This window comes from Heterocephalus glaber, unplaced genomic scaffold (assembly GCF_053883595.1).
Source record: "Heterocephalus glaber isolate CG9 unplaced genomic scaffold, H.glaber_assembly_v1.0 deba00001481, whole genome shotgun sequence".
NCBI lineage: Eukaryota > Metazoa > Chordata > Mammalia > Rodentia > Bathyergidae > Heterocephalus > Heterocephalus glaber.
In genome coordinates this window covers 6,623,415-6,646,351 of record NW_028258317.1, presented here as the reverse complement: position 1 = coordinate 6,646,351, position 22,937 = coordinate 6,623,415, and the positions used below count along the sequence as shown (strand labels likewise).

The window sequence follows — 22,937 nt, the reverse complement described above, 5'->3', positions numbered from 1 at the left end:
CACCCTTGATCACTGACTCATTTTAAAAACATCTTAAACTGTAAATTAAAGACCTCGCTGTCTTTTTTTGGAAGAAAGTGTGTAAGTTCCCTCTCCTGGTCTCAGTGAAGTGTCAGGCAACTGAAAAGCGTAAGGTGGGAGATCTGATTTTGAGTTCTGGTGATGTCTCCCATTGGTTTGCACCCTTAGAAACATCCTATACATCTCCAGGACCAACCTATCATCAAGGTGATGCAGCTAAAGCAGAGTGGGAGGAGTAAATGACACAATACATGTGAGACAGCCCCCAGAGAATAGTCCTGAAGAGGATGAACTGAAGGCCTCAGGCAGCCAGGGGCTATGACTGTGACTGAAATCATAAGCATCAATAAACACACAGTACCTTGCCTTACATATGAATGTCCTCCAGTACTTTGTAGGGTTCTTGGCCCAATTGCTCTTATTAAATATCTATAGAGTATTTTGAAATTCCACACATTTCATAATAAATCACCACTAAATCCCTCCATTCCTTGAATTATCACTGCATGGTCTCACTACCTAGGAAGACTGAGCCACAGAGAGCAGAGGGAGAGGCTGCTGGATCCTGCATGTACCCTGGAGAAATCCATGTCCCCAGTTTTCTACTTCCCTCATCTGCTGCTTCAGTGAATAAAGGATCTTGAATACTGTAAGTCCTAACCTCTGCCTTCTGCCTCCAGTATGGACCTAGACTCTGGTTGGGGGTCAGATGTCACACTGATTTCTCTCTCCAGAGAGGGAACACCTAGAACACTCCACAGAAGCACAATTAGGTGGAAAGCTTTTCCTTGCTTTATCATTACATAAACTGTCTGGGGTATGGGGTGTATGGATGAGGAAGAGAAGGGCAGCCAGAGCATCTTTCCTTTTGTTGAATGATGGAACAGCCCTACATATTTTTATGTGATAATGAGACAAAGCCACTCATTTATCTTTTCACATGCTGCCTTACCACCACACCCCAACATAAAGAATACATTTCTTCCCACATAAAGGCAGAAGAACATCTTTGGACAGAGGTATCATCAATTACTGAGTTGTTCCTGAAGGGTGACACTTCCCAGCACCTGCTTTCAAGGTCGGTATGGCTTGTACCTAGATGTACCCCAAAGCTTCATATCCTCATAGATGGAGCTTTTGTGGCTGGATTTAGGGTGTGTGAATGGGGATTAAGGGTGTGATATTGGGATTAATGGTTTGTGGTACTGAATTCATCCATCATTGGTTTATCATAGTTCTGGGTATGGATAATGGGAAGGCCCACTTTGGGTATGGATGGCACCACCCAAAAGGCTTGTAACCTCAATGGGATAAAAGGGAAAGGGATCTTACTGCTTTGCCATTTTGCTGCCTTCTGCTAGCCACACCATGAACTGTTTCTCCACTGCCATGCCATCCTATCTTGAAGCCTGCTGACTATGGACTGAAACCTCTACAAACTGGGCTGAAATAAATCTTTCCTCCTTTAACTTGTAAGTGTCTGGTATTGTGCCCCACCAACAAGAGAAGTAGCTAAAATGGAGGTCAACTCCAGATCACCTTGCCACAACTCAGTTTACATTCCATGCTTCCTCTATAAAGTGCTCTGACTCACAGAGAGGCCAAGGCAACTGGTGATGGTGTTTGATAATTAATCTGTTGAGTGAAGGAATGGGCTACTGACTCACTGCTTTCTTGATCCATTGCAATGGTCTTCATCCTCTCTTGCACCTACCCCAGTTACTTTACAGTCCAGCAGCCAGAAGAAAAACACCTGTAAACTCTAGATCTCATCACATCCCCTCTGCTCCAAGCCCTCCACTGACTTCCCATATCACTCAGTGAAAATCCAGAGTCTGATGAGGTCTATATAGCACTTAGCTCCTCTTATTTCATCTTCAGTCTCCCTATCACTTGATAACTTTCTTCTGGCCCCACTGGCCTCTTTTCTGGTCCTTACACATGTCCTTAAACATGCCCTAACATCAGTGGATTTGCATCTTGGAGTGCCCTTCCCTCTACACAAGACATGCTACCATTTCCTTCAGCCTGACCAGTCACCTTATCAGAGAGGACTTCCCTAATCACTCCCTTTAAAATGGTGCCTAATGTCTCTCTGTACCCTCTTTACTCGGCTTTATTCTTTTGTATTGCATACATCCCCACTATCACATTATACATTGACCTCTTTGATTCTGCCTCCCACCCCATGAGGATAGAGAAGGTACCGCATGCATTGCTGAGTCCCCAACATCTAGCAAGGCCAGGCACCTAGGGTATCTGAGATGCTGCCTCCTGTCTTGATTTCCCAATCTTGTCTGGCATATCTTCCCCACCATACAGATATCAGCTCTGATTTTTCTCACTCCCAAGGTCCCCATTTCTACCCAGTTCCTAGGTCTGCTAATATCTATCTTCTTTCTTTGGAGAGTGTGCTTTCTATTGCAATCATTGAGTTTGTGACAAACTCTTAGAAGAGAAAGGAGCAAACAAGAACGTGAACTTTGGAATCTGATTAATTCATGTCTGTGGGCAAGTTGCCTATTTTTCTGACCTCAGCGCCATCTGTAAAGTGGGCATAGTAAGATCCACCTCACATGTGTGCTATGTGTTATCTGCAGAAATTAGGTGAAGCTGCCAGAACCAAAGCAGTTCCTCAAAAAATGCTGGCTTTCTTTTTCTTTTCCTTTCAAAGGAATCAACCTTCCTTCCAAACACTAACCAAACAAACAAGTACATTTACTTATCTTCTCTTATTTGCTATTAAATAGCAAATTAAACAATGAGTAACTAGTAATCAAAATGATTTGAAAGTGTTCTATTGGAGTAACAGGTGGTTCTTGCTTGTCCTGGAGCAGGAACAAGCAGAGCACAAAAAGCAGCTGCCATAAAAAAAAAAAAATGTGTATCATTTGGAGAGTTTCCACCATACCAGCAATGGGAATACCACATGCTTTGGATTATTTTTTTTACCCCAGGCAATAGCAGAGCCAGTGATATAAGAGAAAACAGCTGTAACCAAACTCTGAGTTTAAACATAGCCTCCTCTGTTACTACCTCTGCTTTCCTTTTTCCAAGGCCAGAAATGAAGAAGAGCAAGGAGGATGGCAGAGAACCTGCCAGAGCACTGCAAGACATGTCAGTGTTAGCTAAAGGCCCTGGAGAAATGGCTGTAGCCTTGCAGAGCAATTTCTCTTTCACTTTCTGTCTCATGAAAAAACCCCAGTTGGCCCGACTTCTCCACAGAGTCAAAGGTCACCAGCTTCAGAACAGAGCAACACATGACAGCCTAGAAGAAGGCTGCTCCTGACAGAGGACCTAAACCTCAAGCCCCTTCTGTCAGAGACATAAGCAGAATTAAAGAGAAAGAAGAGGCCAGAATGGAACAAAAAGAAATACACTGTGTTTAATCTTAGGGTTTTCTATATTTTCCCAAATGTTCTATATTTTCCATGATGAACATGCAACATTTCTATTGCCATCAAAAGTAAATTTTGATATAAAAATGACACATGCATAAAATTGAGAAAAAAAAGCAGCTAAAAGTGAGACTGGAGTAAATCTGAGAAAACTGCCCCATATATTTTTATTTTCTAATACCCTGTACATTTAAGCCTGCATTATTTGTAACCACTGATTCCTTTCCAAGTATAATCTGAAGTAAAGGTGGGAATCAGAGAGGGTGGAACACACACCGGCTAGGAATCAGAGAAAAAGGTAGCTGCTCTTCTAAGGCCCTGCAGGGGCTCTGATTCTTGAACTAAGATTACTCTGACACATAGTCAGATTTAATGTTCATTAAGAGATCATATTCCAAAGTTGAACCTGAGAGGCCAAATTTTACAAGGGAAGGGCTGTATTAGGCATGCTATGTTATTCTTGTTAATTAGCTAATGCATGTTTTAGTAAAACAACTGTATGATCTTGCTACTGAAGAAGCAATATGGAGAGGTTGCTAGTCAGACAAAAACAGTGCTTAAAAGGTCACAGAGAGAATTCTCCTCTTTATAAGCCCAGGGGAGAAAGCTCTAGACTAAATATGAGGCTTTTAGCCACTAACTAATTAGCTCTGAGACATGGATAAGTCTTATTTTTTTCATCTCTGAAGTAAAAAGATTAAATAAGTTCATTTTTATTGCTTTTGCTTCTAAAATTGACATTTCACCTCATGTGCTATTCAAATTAAAACTACTCTCTTGGCCAGACTCTGAACTAAAAACAAACTGATGGTGAATGGTCTGTTTGCTGGTACTGGAAAGACACAACTTACCTCTTGGGCCAGACTCCCAAGACTGTCTAATAAAGTTCTTGTGGCTTCAGCCAAATGTTCAGTTGGAAAGGGAGATGTAGAGTTCAGTCCTCTCTGGAATGAGAAAAAAAAATACTTCTTTTCTGAGCTCAAATAAAATCCTGAAATCTCTATTAATAATATACAAGTTAATTAGAACTGCTCCCAATCTTTAATTTAAAAAACAAGAAACTGACTCCTCACCAAAATAAAGGACACAACAATTATTAAAATTGTATGTATATTTGCATGTTTTTCTTCAGATAAGAATTTATAATTCTTGAGACAGGCAACAATCCACTGGACACCCCCCTGCTGCTCCTCTGTACAGCCACCTGGTTCCACACTACAAAGGTGCAGAGGACACCGGACCACCAGACCACAGTACTGAGTCCCGCTGCTCCTGGCCCAGAGGTAGGGGCTTCTGAGCCGCGGTCCCACTGCTCCTGGTCCAGAGGAAGGGGCTTCCCGGTCACCATCCCTCCCGCTGCTCCCAGCCCAGAGGAAAGGGCTTTTGGGCCACCTTCTGTCCCACCACTCCAGGCCCAGAAGAAGGGGCTTCTGGGCCAGCATCCCTCCCACCATACGCGGCCCAGACGTAGGGGCTTCTGAGCTGCCATCCCACTGCTCCTGGACCAGAGGAAGGGGCTTCACTGCCACCATCCCTCCCGCTGCTCCCAGCCCAGAGAAAAGGGCTTTTGGGCCACCTTCTGTCCCACCACTCCAGGCCCAGAAGAAGGGGCTTCTGGGCCAGCATCCCTCCCACCATACGCGGCCCAGACCTAGGGGCTTCTGAGCTGCCATCCCACTGCTCCTGGACCAGAGGAAGGGGCTTCACCGCCACCATCCCTCCCGCTGCTCCCAGCCCACAGGAAAGGGCTTTTGGGCCACCAGCCCTACCGCTGCTCTCGGCCCCTGTCCCACCTCTCCCAGCTCAGAGGAGGCAATCCGTGCAGGCGCCAACAGCCCCCCACCCCAGTTGAAATGAGAAAACACATAAATAAGTCTCAAAACCAGACTTCCAGATCACCTACAGCAACCCCAAAGGGAAATAAGATGGAACACTCTGATACTCAACCACCTGGACCCAATGAACTGGCAACAAAAGGGGATCTGGAAAAATCGAAATCAGAAATAATTTCTCAGATAACAGGAGAAATTGTGCCCCTAGTGCAAGACATGATTAATAAATCTAGAGAGGAGCTCAGGAACATGATGGAATCCCAACACAGGAAACAAATGGAATCCATAAAACAGATGCAAATAGATTTCCAGGACATGAAAAACTCCACTGAAAGTCTACACAGCAGAATAAGTCAATGTGAGGACAGAATTTCAGATATAGAAGATAACATTGCAATTAGTGACCAGGAAAAGAAAAATTGGTTCAAAATTATACAGGAACATGAGAAATCGATCCAGCAGCTGGTAGATGATCCAAAGAAGAATAACATAAGACTGACTGGGCTCAATGAAGAAACAGGAGAGAGTGCAGATGACATAAAAAATCTCTTCACAGAAATAATGGCAGAAAACTTCCCAAGCAGGGGAAAAGAGCTTGACATACAGATAAGTGAGGCATATAGGACTCCAAATAGCCTTGATCAAAAAGAATCTACACATAGGCATATAATTGTTAAGATTCCAGAAACTCAACAGAAGAACAAAGTTCTACAAGCAGTCAGAGAAAAGAAACAAATCACATACAAAGGAAAGCCCATCAGAGTCACAGCAGACTTCTCAACACAAACCATCAAGGCAAGAAGAGCTTGGAGTGATGTATTCCAAGCCCTAAAAGAAAACAGCCTCCAACCCAGATTCATGTACCCTGCAAAACTATCTTTCAAAATGGATGGAGAAATAAGATACTTTCATGACAAAGAGCACCATAGGAACTTCGTGAATACCAAACCAGCACTCCGAAGAATTTTACACAATATCCTAGGAACAGACATTGAGGACCACAACCCCAGGAAGCAAAGCAGAATGAACCCATCTGGCATGACAAGAAATTAAATGTAAAGGGGGAGAACCCAACAAAAAGGAAAAGTCATGGCAATGACAAGTCAATATGTTTCAGTTATAACCATCAACATTAATGGTCTCAATTCACCAATCAAAAGAAATAGACTGGCAGAATGGGTCAAGAGGCAAAATCGAACAATATGCTGCATACAAGAAACACACTTCATTCAAAAGGAAACTCATAGACTGAAAGTTAAAGGGTGGAAAACAATACTCCATGTGACAGGAACCCCCCAAAAAGCAGGAGTAGCTATCCTCTTTGCAGATCAAGTAGATTTCAAACTAACACTGATTAAGAGAGATGAAGAAGGACACTACATCCTTGTAAAGGGAAGAATCCAACAGGAAGAGATGACAATCATAAATATCTATGCACCAAACACTAGTGCACCCAACTATATAAAACAAATACTAATGGACATGAAAAGTCATATATGCACTAATACAATTGTAGTGGGGGATCTCAACACCCTACTGTCACAAATAGATCAACTAGACAAAAAATAAGTAATGAAATACTAGAACTCAATCGAACTCTTGAACAAATGAACTTAACAGATGTTTACAGAGTCTTCCACCCCACAAAATCAGAATACACATTCTTCTCAGCTGCACATGGGTCATTCTCCAAAATAGACCACATACTCACACATAGAACATGTTTAAGTACGTGCAAAGGAATTGAAGTTATGCCCTGTATATTATCAGACCATAGTGTGATGAAATTGGAGATCCACAGCAAAAGAAACTCAAAAAATTTCATAAACACATGGAAATTGAACAACACACTTCTGAATAACCAATGGGTCACAGAGAAAATTAAAGAAGAAATCAGATAGTTCCTTCAATTAAATGACAATGACAATACAATATATCGGAATCTATGGGACACAAGGAAAACAGTCTTACAAGGGAAATTCATAGCAGTGAATACACATATTAGGAAAACAGAACGAGCCCAATTAAACAACCTGAGGCTGAACCTCAAGCTTCTAGAAAAAGAAGAACAGGACAACCCTAGAGCTCAAACAAGGGAGGAAATTATAAAGATCAGAGGAGAAATCAATGCAATGGAGACTAAGAGAACGATACAAAAAAATCAATGAAGCCAAGAGTTGGTTCTTTGAAGGAATCAACAAAATTGACAAACCTTTAGTCAACCTTGTCAGAAAAAGGAAAGAAAAGGCCCAAATCCATGCAATTAGGAATGAAAAGGGTGAAATTACAACAGACCCAGCAGAAATTCAGAGGATCATCAATACATACTTCCAGAACCTATACGCCAATAAGATGGACAACACAGAAGAAATGGACAGATTCCTAGATACATATGAATTACCAAAGTTGAAAGAAGAAGACCTAAAAATTCTGAACAACCCAGTATCAACCAATGAAATTGAAAATGTAATTAAAAACTTTTCAACTAAGAAAAGCCCAGGCCCTGATGGCTTCACTGCTGAATTCTACAAGACATTTAGAGAGGAACTGCTGCCACTACTGTTTAAACTCTTCAATGAAATTGAAAGGGAAGCAATACTCCCAAATTTATTCCTGGAAGCAAGCATCACCTTGATCCCCAAAGCAGAGAAAGACCCAACCGAAAAGGAGAACTATAGGAAAATCTCACTAATGAACATAGATGCAAAAATCCTTAATAAGATACTGGCAAACAGAATGCAGGAGATCATCAAGAAGATCATACACCCTGATCAAGTGGGATTCATCCCAGGGATGCTGGGATGGTTCAACATACACAAATCAATCAATGTAATACACTATATCAGTAGAGCCAAGGACAAAAACCATATGATTATCTCCATAGATGCAGAAATAGCATTTGACAAAATCCAACATGCCTTTATGATAAAAACCCTACAAAAAATTGGAATAGATGGTCTCTACCTCAAACTGATAGAAGCCATCTATGAAAAACCAACAGCCAATATCATACTAAATGGTCAAAAACTGAAATCCTTCACACTAAAATCAGGAACAAGACAAGGATGTCCACTATCACCACCCTTGTTCAATATAGTTCTGGAAACATTAGCCACGGCAATTAGACAAGAGAAAGAAATAAAAGGAATAAAGATAGGAAATGAAGAAGTCAAATTGTCATTATTTGCAGATGACATGATACTCTATATAGAAGACCCCAAGAACTCCACCAAAAGTCGTCTAGACTTAATAACCAAATTCAGTCAAGTAGCTGGTTACAAGGGCTACACACAAAAATCAATAGCTTTCCTCTACACCAATGACAGAGTCACTGAGAGGGAAATAGGGCAAATAATTCCTTTCACAATAGCATCCAAAAAACTGAAATACCTAGGAATCAACCTAACAAAAGAAATCAAAGACCTCTTCTCTGAAAACTATGGCACTCAGAAAAGAGAGATTGAAGATGATATCAGAAAATGGACAGACATCCCCTGCTCCTGGGTAGGAAGGATTAATAGAGTGAAAATGGCCATACTTTCAAAACTGCTATATAGATTTAATGCAATTCCAATTGAGATCCCAGCAGCATACTTCATGGACCTTGAGAAAACAATCCACAAATTCATTTGGAGCAAGAAGAGACCCAAAATAGCAAAAGCAATTCTAGGTAACAGAGACATGGCAGGGGGTATCACAATCCCCAACCTGCAACTATACTACAAAGCTACTGTGATAAAACAGCATGGTACTGGCAAAGAAACAGACCTGAGGACCAGTGGAACAGATTAGAAGATGCAGAAACAACACCAGACACACTCAGCCATCTCATCTTCAATAAAGGAGCCAAACACCCTCACTGGAGGAAAGATAGTCTCTTTAATAAATGGTGCTGGAAAAATTGGGCTTCAACTTGTTAAAGATTAAAACTAGACCTATATCTCTCACCATGCACTAAACTAAAATCAAAATGGATTAAAGATCTAAATATTCAAATAGAAATTCTGAACCAGTTGGAACACAAGTTAGGTAGAACCCTTGAAGACATCGGTGTAGGAAAAGATTTTATGAACAAAACCTCAGTTGCCCGTGAACTAGCACAAATAATCAACAAGTCGGATCTCTTCTTATTAAAAGGCTTCTGCACAGCAAGAGAAACCACCAGCAGTGTGAAGAGACAACCTACAATGTGGGAAAAAATCTTCACCTGCTCTTCCTCGGAAGAGGAAGTCTACTATCTCGAATCTATAAAGAACTTAAAAAGATCAGACCTCCCAAACTTAAAGACCCAATCCAAAAATGGGCATCTGAAATGAACAGACATTTCTCAGACAAAGAAGTAGAAACAGCAAATAAATACATGAAAAAATGTTCAACATCACTGGTCATTCGAGAGATGCAAATGAAAACAATGCTGAGATTCCACCTCACTCCAGAAAGAATGGCTGCTATCATGAAATCAACCAATAACAAATGCTGGCGGGGCTGTGGGGAAAGAGGAACCCTGCTCCACTGCTGGTGGGAGTGTAGACTGGTGCAACCACTGTGGAAATCAATGTGGAGATATCGCAAAGAACTAGGACTGGAAGTCCCATTTGATCCCACTATTCCACTGCTGGGGATCTTCCCCAAAGAATTAAAAGAATCATACCACAGTGATATATGTGCAACCATGTTCATAGCAGCACAGTTTGTGATAGCTAAAACTTGGAAACAGCCCAAATGCCCATCAACTGGAGACTGGATAAAGAAAATGTGTTTTTTTAATAAAATGGAATACTACTCAGCCATAAAAAATGAGAAACTAATTTCATTTATAGCTAAGTGGATGCACATTGAGGCAACACTCTTAAGTGAAATAAATAGGACACACATGTGTAAATACCGAATAGTTTCTCTGGTGTGAGAAACTGAAAGTGTAAATAAGGACTAAATGTATAATAGTTAATGTGAAATAGCAAGTAAAGCGGCAAAGGGGAAAGAAGTGGGAGGGCTAGGGGAAAGGATAGAAGGGAATAGGATTAATATGAGAAAATGGAAAAATAGGAACAAAATCTTTGTAAATAGGGAGGAATGCAGGGGTTGAAGGGAGGGCTGGGCAAGGGTGAAAAATAAGAACCAAGAGAGACCATGTAAAGGTGCAAATTTCCAATGATGAATGTCATTATATTGTATACCTAAACTGTACCAATGATTAGAATGAATAATTGATAATGCAAAATAGGAAAATAAGGTCCAAAGGGGTAGGGATAATGGGAGGGGCAAGGGAAAGGAAAGAAGGGAAAGGAAAAATGATGAGAAATGGAAAAAATGGAAATAAGGTCTTTGTAAATAGGGGAGGGTGAAGGGGGTGAAGGGAGGGCTAGGAATGGGGAAAAAATAAGAACCAAGATGCATTATATAAAGGTACAATTCCCAATGAGAAATGTAATTGTGTTGTATACCTACAGTGTACCAATAAAAGAATTTAATAAAAAAAAGAATTTATAATTCTTTCATTAATGGCGTAAATGCTGTAGGAATATATATTTAAAGCCAGTTACTATGCAATAGATAAAAATATCTCACATGGTATATGTTCATACAATTCTGACAACCAAGTTTCAACTCTGTCTAGATTCTGTAAGACACATTCTGTAAGAATGGCCTTGAGAAACAACTTCATGATGGCTCATAAACAAGGAAGGAAATGTATAGTTTACAGCTATTACAAGTAGAGGAAGAAGGAATTCTCCCCACTCTGTTCAGCACTGTTTTTAACCCTTGAAATTTAACAGAGAACATTTGTTTTTATATCTAGTTTTGCACAAATCTTTATATTAACCAATTCAGATCTTTAGTTTCTATTTCGTACCACCTAACTGTGCAGTAAATATAAAAAATAATTAGGTCAAAGGGAAAGAAAAATTAAGATTGAAAGCCTGAAGAATGAACAACAATGCATAGGTACCTAAGCCAGAATTTAAAGTAACAGAGCCTCAAATTTAGTTCTGAGCTTTCAGGCTTCCAAAAGGGAAAAATGAACTACATATAAAATTTCATCATTCTTATTAGTCAAATAATAAAATCTCTGGGGAGGTGCTCGAAGGAAAATGTATCTTTTCTAGGTACATCTATGAGCTTTGCTTTATTCCACATCATATCATACACAGTGTAGAGAAAATTGGACTCTTTTGATACTTGTCATTCAGAGATTGCCATGAAATTTGAACAAGGACTACACAGAATATAGCTGGAAGTCGATGTAACTATCTCTGAGAAGTAGCAATCTGGATGTATTCTTTTAAAAAGAACACTAAATGCAGAAGATTAAATTATCATCATCATAATCACCACAATATCCAGGCATAATCCTGAATGTGCATTTCTGAGAAATCTGCCCGAAGGTTCTATGAAGAACTTGCCCAGACTGATTTCTGGGCTCTTCCAGAATGACTATGGGAATATTCCCACATTCACAGCCCCAAGAGGGACCTACGGTTTCACATAAGATTTCTGTGACACAACTCACAGACTGTGTCAATAATTATCCTTTCAGAGACAGTAAGTCATGAAAAAAACTCTAGGGTGTTTGCTTTTTGCTGTCTTTTGGTCTACCACACTAGAAAGATTACCACACTAGAAACTGACCCTATCAAAAACTTTGAGCAAAGGGAATTCTCACAAATTAAGAGGTGAAAGCTACCAAAGGCAAAGTGCTGTGTTTACCATAAGAACCAAAGTATGAAGTGTTCAGGAATGCACAGTGAAAACAACACTCATGACAAACAAAAGGAGTCCAATTCACTTACTGCAAATTTTCAAAGCTTAAAATATGGTTGCTGATACATTCCTTTTACCAAGTCTAAATAGAAATAAGATTCTTACAATTTTCTCTTGTCACCTGAGCAAATGACTTGAGTCGCCCTACTCCCATATCCTCAATAAACAGCAGAGCTAATAATGTTGGGCACATACTTCAGAGTTTTCATGAGCACTGAACTACAGGACATATACAAAGTGCCTTGCATGGTGCCTGGCACATAGGAAGTCCTCATAATTATAAACCACTCCATCCTCTGCCCTTTTCTTTCCTTCCTCAAAAGCCTACTATAACACTGGAGGGCTCCCATCTGCATAGTTTCTAGCTCTTACCAGACAAATATTCTCCTCCTGCTTCTTGGCTAGCTCTTGAACTTTTATCTTGTTATCTTGTTTGTATCTTTTTATCTTGTTAGTTCTTCCTCCACTAGTCAGAGAGAGTAAACATCTCACATCACATCAGCCATACTCCAATGTGCTTTTTCTAAAATTATAAATATTTCTCACTGCAAGGTAAAGATGTCCTCATCCTAATTCCTACCAGCTTGGGGTAAAATTTCTTTCTCTCCCCCATAATCCTTTACTTTCACTCAGTATTTGCCAAACTGGGAAACAAAACACAAGGTTAAGAAGATCAAATATTTGATCCACTTATTTTTTGTGCATACATACATACATGTGCACTGGTATAGTACACACACGTACATAAACACACATATGTTTCTCACACATACATTATCCCAAAGTTGACATTTAAATTAAAAACCTGAAGGAAAATTTATTATGTTTGAGCAAGTATATGTGTGACACACACACCCTTAATTTCAATGCGAATTCAAGTGTGCCACGGGGAGTATTTTTGTGCCATGTTCACAGAGTCTCCCTTCCACAGTATCCTTTGCACAAATGCGGTGTGTGTGCATCCCACACACCACACATTACCACCTGCTTCCAACTGGGAAGCAGTGAAGAGAACCTGATCAGCTCAACTGTCCCCAAGTAGACTCCAAGATGATGCCAACCACTTGTGAGGCCAGTGTGTCACACCAATCAGGTGTGTAAGTCTCCAAATGCAAAAGATGTTTCTGAGAACCTTAGACCCAACAATGGCCCACTGTCACCACTGCTAGTCACCTGTCCCCTGAAGGACACAAATCAGTGAGCACTTCCTGTCATTTTACAATGTGTTTTCTCCATCTGAATAGATTTACAACTTCATAGGTAATGATTTTTCTTCAAGTTTTTCAATTTAAATTTCTGAACTTTTGGACAAGCTTATGCTTCTTGTTTTAGAAGTTTACAATTCAGCAAAACTTCATATATGGAACAGGGCCTACTATATGACTATTTATCCCATGAGTGCAATTCACCATAGATATAAACACAAAGACTCCATTAAATCTGCCTTGGGCATCAGACCTTTATGTAAACCATGTCTTATGATAAGACTTTTCTGTCAATAGTCCATGCTTTGGTCTGTTTGACTGACTGGTCTCTGGTCTCTTTGGCTTGTTTGACTGACTGATTTCAGTTTTGATCTCTAACAAAAGCACTGCTGACTCCATCCATAAGTAATAGGTACAGCAATCAATGCCACTGTAAGGACTTACACTAGCCATTTATTTAAGAATAAATATTCAATATTATTTAGCAGTATTGGCAATGAGCAATCAGTTCAAACAAATGTCCATGTTCAAGTGTCGGAGATAGATACATAGATAGATAGATAGATAGATAGATAGATAGATAGATGCAGACAGACAGACAGACATTACAGGGTTAAAAAAACCCACACACAATTCAAACTCAACATCAAGTTTTAAGCATGGATTACAATATATAGATATTTTGTCCAAGATTTCACTTTACCTTTCTCTGCTTGGAAATACAGAGAAGAGACTGATGCAAATCAGCAAAATTAGTATTTCAAACTGACAGGAAAAGGATAATAAGCTATTCAATAACTATCCCTATATAACTCTCTGTTCTTATTAATAAGAAAATTTAAATATATTTTCCATTTTACTTCACAATACAAAAATGAATTCTTGGTTGAACAAATAAAAATTAAAGTCTAAAACACACAGGAGAAAATAATATAAAATACAAACTTAGAATGGGGTACACTTTATTAATAAAAATGTAAAAATCCCAGAACAAAAAGGAGAAACAAATGAATCTACATTTTAAAAGTTAAAAACTGTGCATCAAAAGATAACATTAACTTCGCCACCTGCTGTGCAAGTGCAAGGACCTGAGTTCGATCCCCGGTACCAAAAAAAAAGATAACATTAACTTAAAAAACAAGCCAATGAATTTTTAAAACTTTAGCATAAATGGAATATTATGCAGCATTTAAAATTTACCACATGCTACATATATCAACATTGATAAATCTCAAACATAATATTGAATAAACAAGAAAAGTAGCAAACCAAATGTACATTTATATAATGTTAACAGAGTTAAGTCAATAGTATGTATCACAACTGACAGAATGTAAGTATATGTGGTACAGAGTATAAGACGTGCAACTCCAAGATAGGCATTATCTTTAAGGAAAGAGAGAGGGATATACAACAGCAGCAGATGAGCAGATGAATCTATTATTTTTATTTCTTGAGCAGAATCTGACACAAGTTCAACAATTCCTTGTTTGCTCTTCATGTTATTCTCTGTACCTTTTAATGCTTGAAATACGTCCTAATTTTCTTTCTTAATTCAATGAAAGATAAAGAAGGGAAGATAGTTGGGTAGAAATGAAGGAAGAGTAAAGGCTATACTTTGCTTGAGTACATATCAGATCTAAAAGACATCTAATGTCCTTGAATAAAATTAACCCCAGGAAATAATTCATGCCTTGAAACTAGACCACAAATGAAGCCGAGAATCATGTGTTTGTGCATACTATTTACTGTATTCTGCTCAAGTCTCCAGACAAAGACAGAACTTGCCAAATCGTACTCCCAAAATGCACCCATCAATAATTTACAGTTTGGAATGCTTACTATCATTTTCCCTAACCAAAAATATTATTTTGGCTATGAAGTCATATAGGTTCTCACAGCACACAAGAAGTAAATTATTTTCTTATATGGAGTAAAGAAATGGGAGACGAAAAATAAAACTTTTAGTTAGGAACTGTACTTTCTATGTTAAGCTAATAGGACTTCATGTGTTGTTCATTATGTCTAGATCACCACTAAATATCACATTATCAGAGGAAGAATATACAAATGCTTATTGTATTACTCCAAATTTCACACCCAACTTCTGCAAAATGCGCTAATTATAACAAAGCAATATTGCCTAAAGTCATAACAGTGCCCCATCCTTTCTAGGTCTAACAGATGACTTAATTATATTCTTTCCATCCTCACTAGCTTAATAGGTAAGTAAAGACTGAAAAATTCTAAAAGGCAACAACTTAGAAGAGTCAATTTGGCTTTGAATTTTTAGTTCATGTTTTATTTAAGCTCAGTGTCTAGCACTGTTCCTAGCACATCACCGCTAGACACCCAATAATGTTTGCAGAAGAAAAGCTAAAAAGAAGAGAAGCACATCAGTAGGTTCAGAGATGGGCTGGACTGAGTCCTGCTTCAAAGGCCAATCAAATCACAGAAATACTCTGTTTTGTATCTACCTCATCATGTCACTAAGGATGAGGCCCAGATCCATGGCTCCTAAATCTGCCTCCACTGACCTGGTCCCTTTTCTGCCACATCACGTATCACCATTTCTTTTCCCATTAAACTTCCCAGAGCTACATTCACTCCACTCTCATCCGTCCTGGTCCCCTAAATGCCACTCATATTCTTTTCCTTCCTCTGTTGGTACCCATGTGCATGCCATGTCCTTGCCTAGAATATTTCATTCCCTGTTCCTTATCTGGCTAACATCTATTCTTTAGGTCCCTCTTGATAGTTCAGTTTTATAGTCAATTTGATTGGCTTTAAGATCTGCTGAGGGATTTTTTTTTTTTTTGCTTTAAAATTTTATAGTACATGTTGGTGGTATATAATGTTTACATTCATCTCGGGATAGGTACATGTACTTAAATGTCTTCATTCTTTTTGTTCCCTTTCCCCTTCTCTCTATCCTCCTCCCTCCATGTCTAGATCCCCTTCCCATATGCAAAAGATCTATCTTCCTATTTCCTATTGTCTATCTTTTAGTTTGTTTTTTAAAATTACTTATACTTTGGGTTTCTCATATCAGAGAAGTTATGCAGTATTTAAGCTTGTGTGTCTGATTTATTTCACTTAACATATATTTTCCTACAAATGTCTCAAATTTCTCCTTACTTATGGCAGAGGAGTGGTATTCTATTATGTATAAATACCATGTTTTCTTTATCCATTCATCTGTTGACGGATATATAGGCTACTTCCAAGATTTAGTTATTATGAGTTTTGCTGTTATGAACATGGGTGTGTGTATATATATATATATATATATATATATGTCACTGTGATATAATCTCTCTAACTCTTTTGGGAAGATACCTAGAATGGGAATAAATGGGTCAAATGGAATTTCTCATTTTAGTTTTTTAGGAATCTCCATATTGATTTCCATAGTGATTGGATCAGTTTACATTCCCATCAACAATATAGAAGGGTTCCTTTTCCCCTTCAGTCTCACCAGCATTTGTTATTATTTGATTTCTTGCAGATAGCCATTCTTCTAGAGTAAGAATGTCGATGTTGTTTTAATTTTCATTTCTCTGATGGCCAGAGATGTTGAGCATTTTTCATACATTTTTGGCCATTTGTACGTATTCTGAGAAGTATCTATTCATTTCAATTGCCTATTTTTTGACTGGATCTTTTATTGGGGAAGGGGGAAGTGAATTCTTTATAAATTCTAGACATTAGTCCTCTGTCTAAGGAGTAGCTAGCAACATTTTTTGTCATTCTGTAGGTTGTCTCTTTACTGACTGTTTCCTTTGCTGTGAAGAAGCTTTTAAAATTTAATATAATCCCATTTGTTGATTCTTGATGCCATTTCTTGTGCAACTAGAGTTTTGTTTAGAAGTCCTTTCCTGTCTGTCTTCAAGAGTTCTACCTATTTTTATCTTCCAGCAGATTAAGTATTTCTGTTTTAATATCTAAGTCTTTGATCTATTTTGATTTTATTTTGGTGCGTGGTGATAAATATGGGTCTAGATTCAATGTTCTGTATGTGTGTAACCAGTTTTCCCAGCACCATTTGTTAAAAAGGCTCTTTCCTCCAGCATGTTTTTGGCCCCTTTGTCAATGATCATATGACTTAATACGCCCAAAGCTGTTTCTTCATCTTCTATTCTGTTCCACTGATGAGCATATTTGTTTTTGTGCCAGTACCACACTGTTTTTATGACTGTAGCTTCATGGTATAACTTGAAATCTGGGATCATGATGCCTCTTGCTTGTTGCAGTTGCCCATAATTGCTTTTGCTATGCTGGGTCTCTTCTACCCACAAGACTGTTGAAACACATTTCTAGGTCTGTCTGCAGCTCATGAAGGGGTGCTTTTGGGGTCTATATCTGGTTCTTCACTCTTTGCCTTCTGGCTGCTCTGCTTCCCAGCCACCATGAACTTATAAGCTTTGCTCTACCATGCCTTCCCATCCTGATGTTTCTGCCATGGAGCCAGCTGAGCATGGACTGAATCCCCTTAAAACCATGAGCCAAATTAAACCTTTCTTCCTTTAAGTTGTGGGTATTGAGTATTATATCCAGCAAGGGGAAGGCTAACTGATATAATCCCTAAGTAGAGGGTAGTTTTGTTCTGACTCTTTAAGAACCTGTAAGGCCCTGCCAGGGTCTGCACAAACATCTATCAGAGCACCTTGTCCCTACACACCATCTGCTCCTGTTCTGGTGTGGCCCATCCAGTCTGCACCAGAACAGATATTCAGAGAGATCAATACCTTACACAGTATCCTATCGCTGCCTTCCCAGCCCCGTGCATGGCACTAATTAGGACTCTTGTTTATAGATTATAAAATGAGGGCTGGAAAAGAATTATTACTAATACACTAGAATTCACAGACAAATAGAACTAGAGGACAAAACATCCATGAAATTAAAATGCAATTGAAAACTATTTCAATTTATAAAATTCCTATCCCCATGCAAATTTCCCAGAGACTCTACAACTAAGAAGCTGTGTGTGTGTGTTTGAATAGTGTTTCCAACACAATAGCCAATTTTGTTTCCCTCCCGCAGATGCATGTGACAAATTTATCATTGCAATATTTCAAACTTCCTTTAAATACCTCCATGAAGTGGATGTAAATCTCTACTTATTTTGCCCATATGCAGAAAATCCAATTCAGGGATCAGATTAATACGTTTTAGTTCAAACTGAAGACCAATAAGCCTCATACCAGGTGCAGAGACCATCAGACCCAGAAGCAATAACTGCCTATTTCCAATGATTTACATGACAATAAAGATTTCTTTTGGAGAACATTTTAATTTTTTACATTAAAGTAGGAAATTATAAAAGTCATGGGTGAGGAAGTTACTAATCTTTTAAAAACAATTTAACAATATTTACTTCTAAATTTGATGTATTCAAAATACATCATTTTTATGCTGTTTCTAAACATGGTTAAATATGTGTATTAGCATAATTCAGAACAGAAATCAAACCTTCATCTTATAAACAGCAACACTTTTTAGAAAAACCAGTATAAAGCAAAAATATCTGTGCAGATGGAATTGAGTAGTCATATTAGCACAATGCTAAATTCACAAATGTATCCCTGGGTTCTGTGCTCTCCTTTTCTTACAGGAATTAGGTAAACATAGAGGCTGAACAGTAAATCTGCACAGCGGGGCACTGCACTGAATATCAAATGTTGAGGATGTGGATTGCTTACAGGGAGAAACCGTATTTTGTAAACAGGTGGCAGGAAAATCAAATAAAACCAAACAAAACTGACAGTTCTGACAAATGTCTGAATTTCAGGCAAGTGGAAAGGAAATGCAAGTGTCCTCCTCTGCAGAAACCTACACAAATGCTTTAGGACTATTTGTAACAAGTTGAAGTATGTATCCCTAAAAAGCCATGAGGTAAAAGATAACACAAAGCCTCCACTGTACTCCGAATCCAAGTCTAAGAGTCAAGGAGTTAACCAGACCTTTAAAGATTAAGATGACTTTGTTCACCTCTCACCCATCTGCCCATTTAGTCTGCATTAGCCCAGCTGGAAGATCACAGCCTTAGGGGGACCTCAGGGAACATTCCACGCTGGTAGGAATGTGCTACATACATCAGAAGACATTCAGGGAGTACTGTGTTCCCAAGAGAGCACTCTCCCTTTAAGGCTGAAGTTATCATCAGAGCAAGATAATCTAAGCGCACAATTTTATGCGTGATATCCAGGGCATTATTCAAATGGAGACAAATCTGTATGCCTGTCCGTGCAACCTCAAAGATCAGACACCATTTTCACATCACTGAGACCATGATGAGCCAGGATTAATGCCCAAACCTAGTTAACTCCAATCCCACAAATCTTCCCACTACCTCTTACAGTGTCCCATGCTGGCAAGGAATGCTGGTGGGGAGCAGCCTGGGAAGTCATCAATGAAACCCAGATGGGAGTACAGCCCTAACTCCCCAGCCTCAGAACCTATGAAGAATTCCTCAAATGGCCAGGCTCTGCCTTAAATCTGGTTCAGAGGACCCACCGGAATGACAGCTCCACACATGTGCATCTCATGTACACTGCCCATCGTTGAAACTCCAGTGCCTAAAACAGTGCCTGGTACAAAGAAGACATGCAATAAAGATTCACTGATTTAGTTGGATCACTATCTCATGCCTTGCTCAGAGATTCTGTCCTCCCCACCTCTCTGTGATTTGTACATTAAAAACCCTAACAGGTAATGTTTATTTTGCATTAGAGTCACTCTAAGGATATGGGCAAGAAAAGACAGAGAGCTGGAAAGAGATCAATAAAAGCCTAGGGTACTGAGGGGAGACCTCAAAGTCATAATGAAATCTATCCTCCACTCAAAAAACACTTGTGACAGGTGAACAATGTTCACCCTGATCTCTGAAATCTACGAATATATTACATTACAGGGCAAAATGTACCTTGTAAATATAATTAATGTTATGGACCTTAAAATAAAGAGATTATCCTGGATTATCTTGATGGGCAGTCTAATCACATGGGCCCTTAACAGCATAACTTTCTCTTACTGGAGGCAGAGAGATGTGGCAGAAGGAGAAGTGAAAGATTTAAACTGTAAGACAGCTTTAATCCATATGCTGAACAAGGACCACAGAAAAGACGAGGAGAAACACTGGTACCTCTAGAAGCAAAGATCTCCTTCCCCTTTCCAGCTGACAGCAAGCAAGGAAAGAGGGATTTCAATCCTGTAACTGCAAGAAACTGAACTTGGCTGATATCCTAAATGAGTTTGAAAGTGATTCATTTTCAGAACTCCCAAAAAGGAACACAACTCGTGTATAGTGGCACACACCTGTAATCCTAGCACTCTGGAAGCCTGAGGCAGGAGGATCACAAATTTGAGCCCTAGCCTGTACAACTTAGCGACTTAGTGAGAACATGTCTCAAAATAAAACATAAAACAGGTGGGGCATGTACCTCAGTGAGAAGACCCTGGTTCAATCCCCAGTACTACCATCAAAAAAAAAAAAAAGAAAGAAAAGAAAAAGAAAAAAGAACACAGCCCCTTGAACATCTTGATTTCGGCCTCATAAGACTCTTAAGAATTAAACCCAGGGAAGCCTAGACTTCTGGCTTTCAGAAGTGTGAGATAGTAAGTGTGTGATTTTAAGCTCCTGAGTATGTGGGAATTTGTTGCAGCAATAGATAAAATAACCAGCCAGAACCTTAACAATAGAAGCAAATAAATTGTTCTGGCCAAAATGTGCTGAGCCACTATTATGGCCCCTTCCTGCAATCCCAAACACAGTAGAGGTTTTGTGGGCAGCAGCAGAGAGAGGTCCCCACATAGACTTCTGTCCTCTCTCTGGGAAAGCTATGTTCTGCTTCTTCAGGGAGGACCTGATGGCAAGTCCAGGTAAGGTGAGGGCAAGTTCACCTCCCCTACCCAAATCCACTCCGCTGAGCAAAGAGAAAATAGAAGTTGCTGCCAGATGGCCCTAAGCAACTCCTAGGGGTTATCTTCTCAACAGTACAGATACTATGAACACTCAGTAACATGAGTCTTCCTTAGATCTAAGTGCGTTCATCCTAGCGAAAGTACTTCAAATATCAATCCATATTTGCATACTCATTAGAAAGCCATCTTTTTGAGGATATCTATTGAGTCCAGCTGATGCTTATAAGCACCCAATACATATTGCTCTATGAGTCAGTAAGTTTTTAACTAAAAAGAAGAGAGTGCCTAATGAAAACATCTCTTAATCCCAGATAATTTTGATGGCTGCAATAGCATTCTGATATCTGATACGCATTTTTATGTGAGGTACAGATATAAATAAGAATCTACAGGGTGAGAGGCCTTGGCAATATCTGGCAATTCTGAAATATTCTCCAGTACTACTTTGCTTGATATGACTCTGCTTCCTAACACTAATCTACAGATTGAAGTTTCTTTCTTACTAGCTGTTGGGAGCAATGCTACATAATTCTAGGGAAAAATCATTTGGTTAGCCTAGTTCTCTTGCCTACAGCCCAGCTACAGAATAACTCCAGTTTGGCCTCCGGTCACAACTGAGACTTCAGTGATCCAGTGATGCTGTGATTCTCCAGGACAAGAAACATCCTGGGAGAACAAACATCTGCTCAGTTCCTCACTGTTCTTGGACTGATTAACATCTTGTTTGCCGGAGATGTACTGAACTCTCTGCAAGCCTTCCATTACACCTTGTTTATCCCAATGTGAACTACTGAACGCTCTGCAAGTCATTTATTACATTTGTTTCTCCCGATGTACTGAATAAAAGGTGCGGTAAGCTGGGGGCTTTTGTCTTTGCTGCCCAGAGCAGCACTGATCAGACCCAAAGCTCAGCTTCTTCTCGGTCTCATTTTTCTACCTTTCCTATAATTCGCCGTGTGCTGCCGTGGCTCGCAGGAGACCAGGACTAACTGCAGAGGTTCTGGTAACGTCCCCTTCCCCTGTCCCCTACAACTAGCAATTGTTTTTGTCATATAATTTAATTACTCGTCTCAATTAAGTGATCAGCTTCTATTTACTAAGCACCTAGCCCATACTAGTCCTCAAGTCAGGCTCTGCACGTAGATGACCAATAATCACAATAAAGGGTAGAATATATTATCTGCATGTAAAAGAGAGGATGCTGAGGCTTATAGAGACTAAAATAATTTTCCAAGGTCAATGCTGGTAAAAAATTGAGGCAATATTTGAACCCAGATCCAGCTGACCTGAAATCCATGCTCCTTACAAATTTGCCAGGTTTTCCTCATGTCATCCAAACACTGTTATTCAGAGGTTGTCCAGGGACTGGAGTAGGCCCAGGAAAAAGGCTCAGAATATCCTGGGCTAAAAGATGAGGAACATACAAACTCTCTCTCATCTGGTTGATGCTTCTGTTACAATTTTTGGCACAAGTAACTGCCCATGTGTAATGATATCACATGTCACGTCCATCTAACATCACAAATGCTAAATTTTTAACTAAGTGGCAGGAGAAAAAGGCTTCTCACTGCAAATCAAATACCAATCCCAGCACTCCAATTGAGACTCTGCTTGATTCAATAAATAACATTCCAACATGTCTGGAAATCACATCATCTCAAAGGTGTCTTCCAAAATCATCTTTACACAGAACATCCTGACCACTCACTGTAACCTAATTCAAAAGCCCCATTTTCTGACTTTAGGGAAAGACATTTCTCAGCAACAGCAGAGGGCCAGGAGCACATGCTAGA

At 39.3% G+C, this 22,937-nt stretch overlaps 1 protein-coding gene across 3 annotated transcripts in view; it reads right to left on the bottom strand.

Annotated features, from left to right (window-relative positions):
- Abca1 (ATP binding cassette subfamily A member 1) overlaps window positions 1-22,937 on the bottom strand; it is a 140,970-nt gene that overhangs the window by 63,708 nt on the left and 54,325 nt on the right. For all 3 annotated transcript variants that reach the window (XM_021261186.2, XM_004848191.3, XM_087184205.1), the window contains one exon: window positions 4,271-4,363. In XM_021261186.2, coding sequence (XP_021116845.1) covers window positions 4,271-4,363 — 93 coding nt within the window. The remainder of the gene's footprint in view (window positions 1-4,270; window positions 4,364-22,937) is intronic.